Genomic DNA, 11935 nt, shown 5'->3' on the forward strand with positions numbered 1-11935 from the left:
ACTCTTCATGGTTTGGCCATTAAACCGTTTGTTGGCGATCAAATCGTTACATTTTATTCACATTTTTAACTCTTCAAGGTTTCGTAGTAAGGCTACTTAGCTCCGATTATCCAACTGGTATACTTGTACATGTAATGTAGTTTTAATGAACAATTTGAAATTTACACCAAGACAATAGTTTAAGGATTTACAAAAAAAGACATGAAAAGTAAAAACATCTTTTGTGTGAACCAAAAAAGGTAACTTGTGTTTATACATGTAAGGCCAAAAAAAAAAATAATATATATATATATATATATATATATATATATATATATATATATATATATATATATATATATATATATATATATATATATATATATATATATATATATATATATATATATATATATATATATATATAAAATATGTCTGTTTCGGGTTTCCCGACCGACCCTTATAAAATGGACAAAATGGACAAAATCGGTAATTTCCGCCAATTTCCGGTATATTACGGATCATTTCCGGTAAAACCGAAAGTACGTTAAAAACCAGGTCACAATAGTGGTTTGAATAGGAGACTAATTCATGTCACGTAAATCCAAGCGTAAGTACAGTGTACTTATATTTTGTTCAAAATTCCTACAAAAATAAATGTACTGTAATGAAAGACATGATTAATAGGTGTGTATGTTAAAAATTAAACTTTCTACTTAAAACCATACACTTTCATGACTTAAACATGATGCTATTTTACAAATATAGGCTCATCTTTAGTCGAGAATAAATAAAATAAAAAATAATAAATAATAAATAAAATGAGAATGCTTACCGATCTACCCTATTCTTGGGAGGAATGTAACCCTAAACAGAAAATTTTTTTGGCCTAACATAATAAATAAACAAGAATAGTGTGCACACATAATGTAAAAATGTGCATAAGTACCTTTTGTACTAACTTAAGGTACGTTTTGTACTTTTATGTGCATTCAATATCTGTTTACTGCCTCAAAAGGCAAATTTTACCTAAGCAAGTATTACATGAGTACATTAATACAAAACTTGTACGATTATATCATTGGCCAGACAACTGGAAATTGGAATCCGGGTATTGGGAGTGGGTCATTGTGTTATGTTTAAATGTCGGTAAAGTCGTGCTGTTAGAGGTTGTTGATCTCCAATTCACGTCTACAATATAATATAAAGTTTTGGAAAAAAACACACACACACGCATACTTTTTTAAAAAAAAAAACGTACAATTTAACACATTTATAGACCTTATTTTATACAAGACATGATACCACCCCAAAACTCTAACCAATCATAAACGTTCAGCTAATTGGCCTAAAGGAAGACCCATCCCTATCAAAATTCGTGAAAATACAGGCAAATTAACTTAAACAAAAACCCAAAGAAAAAAATCGTATATTAATTGCATTCTATGTTGCGATAAGAATGGAGAATTCTGATGCGGAAAAAATTTACATAACAAAAAAAAAAAAAAAAAATTAAATTAAAAAAAAAAAAAAAAATTGAAATTCATTGTATGTTTTGAAATGAATGGCAAATTCATACAAAGAGTGAACTTATAAAGCACAGTATTTGCTGAAAAAGAAAAATAAAGGCATTTATGTAATTAATAAATTATAGGTAGCGGTAGGGATGCCAAATTCCGACAGTTAAAATCATATTGTAGAAACTATCAAGTATGTGCATGTAGTAAGTGTTTTTACACGTGCATTATATGTGCAGCTACAGTATAAATATATAGAAAACTACTGGCAGCATATAATGCAGGCCACATATAAAGGTTTAGGTGTCGAAAGTTTTTTTTTGGCTATAAAAGAAATTCAATTTATATTCAGCAGCAAACAAATTTAATGGTTTTATCATTATTTTGAACATTTATGTTTTTTATTCAAAAAGATCCCGTGCAGCCCGCCGTGCGAAAATGGTCTGAAAGCTTTCTTTACTTAAATAACTAATATTTGATCTCTTGCATTACTTGACATTTTAAGAATAAGAAAATTTTCTGTAGAATGCTACAAAATTGTTTTTTGTAGATTTATCTGCCCTTGAAATGTCAATATACAACATGCATTATCAATGACAACATAACTTACAGTACCAAAACTATATGAAAATCCTCGTTTTCATTCCTTCAATCAGATGGAAAAAATAGTCAAATTTCACTATAATAGTGGTGGATTTGCCTCACCCACTGCCTGATTCTTATACAGAGACTAACACTTAATAGCTATAGACTTTGTACTCAGTTTAGTGTGACAGCTTATATTGATATGGCAGTTCTCTATGATAAGCAAGATAAATTATTCACACATATTGTAATATCAAAAAGTGCATTAAACTTATATAATTGCTTTTGTGAATAGTTAGTAACAAGCGATCAAAGTCGTGTGTGTAAATATTGAATTGAGTTGCACTAACAAAATAAAAGACATCTCAAAGCAAGCTTCCATTTAACTCAAATATTTTATAGAAATCGAAAAAGTGAGTTTTTTGCCTCTTTTCTTGTCCTTTATTTTTAAACAATCAGGTCACCCCCCTCCTCCCAAAAAAAAAACAAAAAACAAAAATGATAATCCAAGCCTTCCTTCAATTTTGTAGTCTGACACTTTGATATACGATTTCAAAGAGAGATCTGTGCAGCTCCTCGGACATCCGGAAATATTTGCATGTTTCTGGACACTTTTCTATCCATGATTCCTAAATGATTCAGGTCATAGCTCCCTTAATTAATCCAAGCCATTGTTTTTGGTATGGAACACTGTGGTACAATATTAGGATACCTTAAGACTTATATTGAAAGTAATTTTCTAGACACCAAACGTCTACAGACGACGACAAAATTATACCGTTTTACGACTGATTTTGTTTGTGGTTGTGTAAAATGGTTGGTTATTCGTGCCTTTTTTTATATATGTAAACAAGTAATTGAAGTATACATAAGTATTACGACATAAATCTGTTTTCAGCAGTAAACAACATTTTCTTGGAGATCTGATGGGCGTTAAACCTTTCCGCTGTTCTGCTGTGCTGTATATTTTTTTTTATTTTTAAAATTGCTTGTATTGTTTGTTTTTTTTTCTAACCATGAATTATTTACCAGCGTTTGATCTTTTAATTCAATCCTAGCCCTCCGTCGTCCTTCTGAAAATCCAATATTTTTTTTCTTATTAGCCTCACTGAAGGGTTGTTACTATACACTGTATGGAATTTATTCTGCGACTATGCATTCCACTATCAAAAAACATGGTACCGAATTAAGTTAAACAATTGCTGCATCATTTCCTCCTGTTTTCCATTTTCAAATTGAGACAACCCAATCACATCAAAACAGGTATCGGTTTTACTGTAATTAAGGTCTTTTCTAATACGTCTGCAATCAAGAGATGACATAAAAAAGATAGTTTTCATCTATACTTCGTAGCATCATTTTCCACATCGCCCTCGGTATAGGCTCAAGACTCCAATAAGACGCTCGAGACGTAGACGAGGGTGGTATGGGTAGAGGGATGGTACTTGGACGATATAAAAAGCCATGTAAAAGCTTAATATATTTATGAATTAAATTGCATCAACATTGCACGATAAAATAAACCGAACCAAGAAAGAACAAGTATAGCTTGCTTGGCTCATGTAAATACGAAAAGCAGTACCATATTATCAAAAACAAAAAACAAAACAAACAAACAAACAAACAAACAAAAACAAAAACAAACAAACAAACAAACAAACAAAACTGTCACTTATTTGGTATTTGTGATAATCAAAATTTCTTCAAACCCCCCTCCACCTTCCCCCAAGCCACACACACACAAACATTAAAATCAAATGGGCATCCCTAAACGCCACTAACAAAAGTCTTCAATATCATTTTAGACACTCTTACGAGCGCAGACGAATCTAAAAAAGATGAATTTAGGTGAAAATCAAGAGAAGTTCAATCTCAATGTCACTGACCTTCGTATGTCGATGCCCGTCCATACTTTATCCATGGCATTCTTGGAGAAAGTGATAATACATCCACATCCCGATGTACATAATAGTACAGTTTAAAGAACTCTTCACTTATTTTGACATTTAAATTATCAACTGCATTTCAAGCTTTCAAACTACGAAGAATACCTGTCGTCTAAAAATAGACGGAATAGCCCTACATTTCTCTAACCATCATTGATCCGTTTAGCTTGACACACATTAGGATGAACCCAGCAGTAGAACGGATTAACGATTTATCATGGGAAAACATATATACGCAATTTAAGTGCTCTACTTTAAGAAGGGAAGAAATATTGTATTATTTTTCAATTATTTTTACGTATAGTTATAATCATAAAAAAATGACTTGAAATGAAAAGAGAATGTATGTGTATGACAATTTTAAAACTGCCTTGTAATGCATAATAGAACAAGTCATATCACGTGATTCATTTACAGTAAAACCTGTTTAGGCTGGCCCCTGTATAAACTGACAACCTGTGAAAACCAGACGACGTCTGAAGTTCCTTTAGATCAGTTTCAAAATTTTGATTTTTGAACCTGTGAAAACCGAAAACTTGCCATAACCGAACACATTTCTCGACCCAATAGATTCGGTTTCAACTGGTTTCACATACAGTAAAACTTGTTAAAACCGAACGGTAGTAGCTTATGAAAGCCAGACATCTGAAGTTCATTTATATCAGTTTTAATATTTTTTGAACATGTAAAAACCAAACACTTGCCGAAACCGAACATTTTTTTCGGGCTCCGAAACCGAAGTTTGGTCCAGACTGCTTGTAACACTGTAATGAATTTCAATTTAAACCTAAATACGTTCACCTCGACACGAAAATATAGAGTTAAGTTGTTAAAATCAAATTATAGATTCTATTTATCAATGGTAAAAAGATTACGTATGTATGCTTGTTATGCTACAAGATAAATAGCTTTGTGGTAAAATGTTTCCGTAAAGCTTCACCAAACATGTACATACAGGGTAAGTGTGCATATATTGATAAATTGTACGCATTGCATTTAGCATAAATATTCATAAAATTATCGACTGGATAAAATCAATTGATGAATGATTCTTGATTAACTGAGTATTCTATACAACGCCTAGTAAAACAAAATAGGGAAATGTGCGGTACATATTATGAAAATATAGGTGAAAACTGTACATGTATACAAGTTATGTTTGCAAGTGCGGATTCGAAGATTTTTAAACGTAGTCTAGAAAAAGGGCGGTTACAAGTTACTGTCTGCTTATTTTTGCAAGAATTTTGCACGAAAGTGACAACTTTTGTATGCCAATGTGTTTATATCCATAAGGGTGCCCTAATTTGAAACTGGTATTTTCATCAAATAAGGCCAAAGGCTTGCAAAATATTTTCCACAATTTCTATAATACCCTGTTATGCCTCATACCACCATTTTGCATTATACGGTGAAACCGATTTAACAGAATCATTTTTGTCGGTAGAATATTATTGACCGGATAAGACAGGTGAACGTTCAGTTTGTCCAGGTTAAAATACTTTGAAGAAACTTTAAAAAGTGTCTGTTTTAGACAGATTTTAGGTTTATTCAGCGGTCGGTTTAGACTAGTTACAATGTATTTTAAGTAGTAGTCTTTATAAGAATCATGCAAACTCTGTAAAATGTGACACACCTAAAATTAGGCTACATATTTTTATTTTTGTTATTAAGTTGCTTTATATGTCTTTATGATCAAATGTCTAATTATTCATTATCGGTCTGCTCTTAGGAGATAATCCACATTGAAATCCAGCAGTTTAGGTCTCACTAACCACTTCCGGGTCAAATGGCCACCCCCCTATGTAGTACCAAAAACACACTGAACCTAGACATATGCATTGTAAGTGCATTATTTGTGTGTATTATGATTAAAAGTAGTCAAAATAAAGGTAAGAATGTGTACTTTAAAATCATATATGTAATTAATTACAAAAGTGTATGAATATTGTTTACATATGTGAGTAATTTGCCTCCATGCTGTCAGTTAGCAGAACAGGTAAAAATGTGGATTTTCAGTATTATTTATTCAAGTAAATTTTGTGAAGAATTTCTACTATCATCGTACCATTAGCATAATGATTTTGGAAGCCTTACTTTCCAAGCTTCGCAACGGTATGCAACTTTAAGATGTCATTTGTCCTGGGAATTCACAGTGAGACTTTGAAAATTACTTTTTTTAACATGTAAAGTAATGAAAACGTTAGAAATGGTTAGTGAGACCTGAGTATCATTTACAGATTTATCTCCCTTAATTATGAATTTTACAGTACAGTATATATGTATATAATTTTTATTTCCTAAGAACACATGTTAATTTCTGTTTATTATAACTTTTTAAACAAAATATCAAAATATGTAGGATTTCCAACTATGAAACACATTCCGTATTAGTCTTAGCAGGAGTGCTACTTAAATTGATAATATTTCTTATGCATTTTGTACGTACATTAGAATAATCTTAGTTAAAACTTAGAGAGGCTTTCATTATCTTGGTGATAATTTTAAAATTGGATTGATCTTTACATATGACATGATTCATGGTAAAAATGTGCGACATTCGTCCGTATTACAAATACTTCCTTGTTCGAAATGTGGTGGTGCCAGCTATACACATATATACAACCAGGAGATGTTTGTTTTTAATGTGTCTGTCGTTATTTAACTTTTTAGTTTAGTTTTTAAGAAGTGTCATCAGTCTAGCTGTTACCGTGGATTGTACTACTTTTGATGTCGGGGCCATTCAGGGCTTACTTAAAGTTGGGTTTACGCCTGTTGAAAACATTTTATTTCTTGAAGTATATACAGCCGGTATTTTGAATTAAGGTAATACGTTGGTGCATCTGTTGTGTTACACCAGTATCAGATGTTTTCTTCTATTAATTGATTTTTTTACAGAATAAAACTCACTTTTATTCAATTCAAAAGCCTTAAAACACTTAGGCTTCATTTGTTGCGTTGCATTTTGGTAGATCTTCTAGGTACTGGATTTGGCGTTTCGATATTTTGGTCTTGGGAACTTCTTGAATAAATTGATACCATGTCGTGTCTTTAAATAATGAAATCTTGAAATGATATAGATTCGTGGAGACAAAATACCTCGATCACCTGCGCATAGAGTATAGCTTTAACCTCTGCCACATAGAATTACAAGTTAATTCTTAGTGATAAAATGTATGTGAACTAAATGTGCATGCCTTTGTAGAAAATCAGGCCGCGGTCATTGCAGTTAGATCTGAGGAAACCACACATATGCATGATTGTACCTATGGAAAATTATCCCTGTTCTGTCAAACTGTTTTAAAACTGATGTCGTAAGGTGTTTTTGATATATTTTTTTCGGTACATTTTAACCCAGAAGTTTATATATTGGGATGTCAAGAATTTTTGTGCGAAATTTTATATTGTATTCAGTTAAAGTAAAAGGGAATGTTGTCTTTATGAAAAGGAAACTGAATACATTGACACTTAACTGGCGTATTTCTTATACATTTTATCCAATAAACTTAATATAAAGAATTTGCGTTTCTTTTTAATTTACCTGTATGTACACAATGTTTACGAGAGCATATCACCGTACATGTACAAATATGTACAGGTCATATAAAAATAACTCATTTCAACAAAACATTGAGAGACTAATTCGACCTCCCGGAAATTTTTTAAAATTTGTTTATAATGGTCAATTGACATTTCATTTTATCATTGCGGAATTAGTGCTTTCGTTATCAAACGAATTTTAGATGTCCTTCCTGGATGACACAGATTGTTCGCTATGCAGACTGTAAGTTTGATTTTATTGTTGTTTTTCCTCGTTGTATTACCCTAAACTTTATAAAGATCTTAATTTACCTTCAAATGTTTCGAATTGTATAATATTGGTTGATAATAAACAATGGCGGATCCAGGGAGAGGATAAGATTTCGGGGTTCGGTATGCACTTTGAGTTGGTGAATTATGTAAATGTCGTTCAAAATTTGGGCAAAATTAACAATAATAGCCTGTAACCTCCAATTTCTACCGGAACCGCACTGCAACCCCGACCCCCTTTTCAAACTATTTGGATTCGCTCATGATATACCCAAAGAACACACAATTTTAAAAAAAACCTAACCATTGTGAATGGGTATGACGTAGATAAATGTAAGTTATTTAGGTAAGTGAAACCTGTCTAAACCGAACCCTGAATAATCCGAATACCTGTCTAAAGCAGATACAATGTACTTATTGAAGTCCCATTGTATCAATTTTAATGTATTTTAACCTGGGTAAACCGAACAACCTTAAAATCCGAAAGGCATTTGGTTTGGACAGGTTTCATTGTATATGTATATGTTAAGTAGCACCTAAGCTAAGAATCATGCAAAATTCTATAATATATGATACATCCAAGAAAGGCTACACATTTTTATTTTGTAATAAAATTGCTTTATACGTCTAAATGCTGAAATGTATAATTATTCATTCAAATCTATCTGATCTTACGAGATAATTCACATTGAGAATCCAATACTTTCTATTCTATTTCAGTGTCATTTACATGGTTATCTCCTTTATTTTTGAATTCTACAGTACATTCTATATAATTTTTATCTCCTTAGAACATGAGTTATATGAAAGCCACATGTTAATGCCTGTTCACTATAACGTTTTAAACAATATATCAAAAATAAAAACATGTAGGCTTTCCAACCATGAATCATATTTTGCATGATTCTTAGCTGGAGTGCTACTTAAGTAACTAAAACGATGTAAATTACAGTGAAACCTGTCTTAAAGAAACCACTTTTAAGTCGATACGGGGTTTGGTTAAGAAAAGTTTCACTGTACTTACAAGGTTTATGTCCGTTTAAGGAGGTAGACCTAGAGTAAGGGACATAACTTTTGAAATCAGTGATATGACTGTATCATATTTATTTTAAATTCACTAAAGCCTGTCAAGCTTTCTTTTGAAACAGAATGAAATCAATCCAAGTTACTTTTATGCTTATGTAAAATGCTGAATACAAACATTCCAATGATTTGTAAGAGTTATGTCCCTTACCTTAGGTATACCCCTTTAAGACAGGTGTATATACGTATGTAGTTTTAAAACTTAACTGTATTGAACAATGCTATGAGCATCATAGAATTTATCATTTACCTTTCAAAGACACATATTATCAATAATGATTTAGGTAAATGTACATGTACACTGTTTTATGGCACGGTAGTACAATCCCTCTTCATTTTTTCACTACACAAAGCTAAATGTATTTGAAAACTAGGTTTATTCAGGACTAAACTAGTAGAAAAAAGGGGCTTGGCCTAGACATTACAATGTAGCTGCTTCAAACTTGGTCCTATACTGACTTGCAATGTTTCTTTCTTTTTGACAGGAATTTTAACAATGGAACTGAAATTGAATATAACCCCACAACCGGCTAGCGTTCCTCGGATTATGATTCCATTAATGCTTATCTTTAGCCTAAGGACCGAATGAACAAGATCTGTATCAAGACCTTACACTAATTTTTATGTGAAGAGTATTTGCAATGTGATCGAAATCGAGGCGTTTTGAAAACATAGCTGGTGCTATGGATAAGTTCTATATAATACTAGTGTTTTGGGTTTTGCAAGTGCTCGTTATGGGAATTTACAACGACTTCACAAATTCTGGACACTCCATAGAATCTTTAAAAGGACCCTGTAATTGTGGAGCCTTTCCGAAAACTCTAGATTTATCAAATAGAATGTTTTCAAGCAGTGATTTAAGAAAGTTGAATTACAATAAAACGACAAAGTGTCTTAAAATGAATCATGACCGATTGCAGAGCATGGACTGCATGGATTTTAGCACTTTACCAAAAAATTTAACGAATCTTTGTATGAAAGATAACGAATTAAAAAAAATTAAATGCGATAAAGGCCCTATATTCAAGCATCTTTCACACCTACATGTCTTAGATGTACGTGAAAATGCATTTACATTGAAAGGATTGCGTATTCTTTTGGACTCTGTTTCTGAGTCATCTATACAGAAACTTTATTTATCAAGTAACAATCTAAATGATACTGTTGTAAGGGAAATAAACGTTTCCTTTGTTACAAATCTTTCTTTTTTGAAGGTTGAGCATTGCAGAATAAAGGATTTGCCGGGATTATTTGCCGCCGCCGAGATTTTTCCAAAATTGCGCCATTTAGATGCGAGTAATAATAGTATAACAGAGATATCTTTGAAGTTGTTTAAAAAGTTTCCATTTTTAGAAAAGTTGACGCTTTCTAGCAACCCTATAGCATATATTTCGATCAAAGGATTTTCTGAACTACCGCTGAAGTCTTTGAACATTTCGTACCTGAAGCTTAATAATAAAGTCAATACATTTAAGGGGTTAAACATTTCATCTCTTCAAACTTTGGATATAAGTAGCTCTTTTGTTTTTGATCCTGCTTTTAGAAACGTATTCAACTTTACAACTGAATTAAGGAAACTACATATGGAGAAAACTTTGCTGAATAATTGGTCAGAAAATGATCTCCAGGAACTTTTTTCTCCACTTGTTAATTTGCAAAAACTTAAATTGTCTCATTGTAATATAAGCTTCATTAAAAAAACTACATTTCAGCTGATGACAAATTTACAGTTTCTTGATTTATCAAATAACAAAGTTTCTGGATGGGAAACGTCGTGCTTTTCAAACGTTTTATCAAATCTCACAAATTTGGATTTGAGCGACAACGAAATTGAAACTCTGAACGCTACATCTTTTCCAGAGCACTTCGTCAAACAGTTGCGCAAGCTCAAACTGCACGGAAACAGTTTTCGCTGTGATTGCTCAATCCACTGGTTCAGAACTTGGATGAGGATGCATTATTGGATGTTAGACGCTTTGACGCACGACAATTCATCTCGTTACTGGTGTAAAACGCCAGACACCCTAAATAATACGTTACTGGTCGATTTTGAACCTACTTATGAGGACTGCCATGGATTGACTACCGCCGAATCGGTGGCGACTGCTATATCTGCAGTTTCATTCCTCTTCATTTTGTTCATATGTAAAAATCGAAAAACTGACGAAGAAAATGAAATTTATTGAAAAAAAATAACATTTTAAAGTTTGTCGACAATGTCAACGAAGCCAATTCAGACGCAATTTATATCTCCAAGTGCCATTGATAAGATTGTGTGTCTATGGAATGTAATCACATACAAAGAAAGACAACTCAACAAGCCAATTCTCACATCTAAACCGTTTATCATAGAGGCTCGTGAAATAAAGACATTAAATTGAGACGATACACACTGGGGATCAAAAGAGATATTTTAGAATAGAGAGATAAAATTACTAATTTCTGCATGCACATTTGTCATATTTTAACTACAGGTCTAGCTTCAGCGTAATGAAGGAGGGAAACAGCGAAAACAAACTTGGTGTCCATTAATTAAGGGCTCCCAGAACGAATCCAATACATGGACATAAAATCCCAACCATCGCGTCTTTTGTAGTTCACAGGTATAAGCGGAATCTGCATTTCTACTGGTAACTTTAAAGACATTATAAAAATATGAGCTGAAAAACTGCTATCGATTAAAAAAATATATAGAAAAATCACCGGTCAATCACCTGTCAATCACCTGTCAGTTTTGAACGAGCTAAAAACGAATAACCAACGAGTAAAACGCATTAATTTAGCAAACGAAGAAAGAACATAAAACCGAGAACAAAACGAACATCAATGAAGTACGTTGTGTATTGAAAAAAAAAGAATGCATTAAACCTGAGTAAGTTTTTGAAAAATGAAAATATATATCAGGGGCGGATCCATAATTTTAAATTTGGGGGGAGGGGCGCACAGTGAAAATTTCGCCCAAAATCTTTTGAGGTTAAATTTTTGAAATATTCTTCTGGAATGGGTGCAATGTAGATA

The 11935-nt window shown here is 32.3% G+C and overlaps 1 protein-coding gene across 3 annotated transcripts; it reads left to right on the forward strand.

The window, feature by feature from the left end:
* Window positions 1-509: 509 nt before the first annotated feature.
* Window positions 510-11616, forward strand: LOC148610320 (CD180 antigen-like). 3 transcript variants are annotated; one of them, XM_088542769.1, is made up of 4 exons: window positions 510-589; window positions 3887-4985; window positions 7230-7808; window positions 9403-11616. In XM_088542769.1, exon 4 carries the CDS (start codon window positions 9601-9603, stop codon window positions 11101-11103), a length of 1503 nt encoding a protein of 500 aa, XP_088398895.1. In that variant the 5' UTR covers window positions 510-589; window positions 3887-4985; window positions 7230-7808; window positions 9403-9600; the 3' UTR covers window positions 11104-11616. The 3 variants fall into 3 exon arrangements, with proteins under 3 accessions (XP_088398895.1, XP_088398896.1, XP_088398897.1); XM_088542770.1 differs by lacking the exons at window positions 3887-4985; window positions 7230-7808; XM_088542771.1 differs by lacking the exons at window positions 510-589; window positions 7230-7808 and having other exon boundaries at window positions 1944-4985.
* Window positions 11617-11935: the final 319 nt, after the last annotated feature.

This window comes from Perna viridis, chromosome 8 (genome assembly GCF_037379345.1).
Source record: "Perna viridis isolate PV_CMFRI_1.1 ecotype Kerala chromosome 8, ASM3737934v1, whole genome shotgun sequence".
Lineage (NCBI taxonomy): Eukaryota > Metazoa > Mollusca > Bivalvia > Mytilida > Mytilidae > Perna > Perna viridis.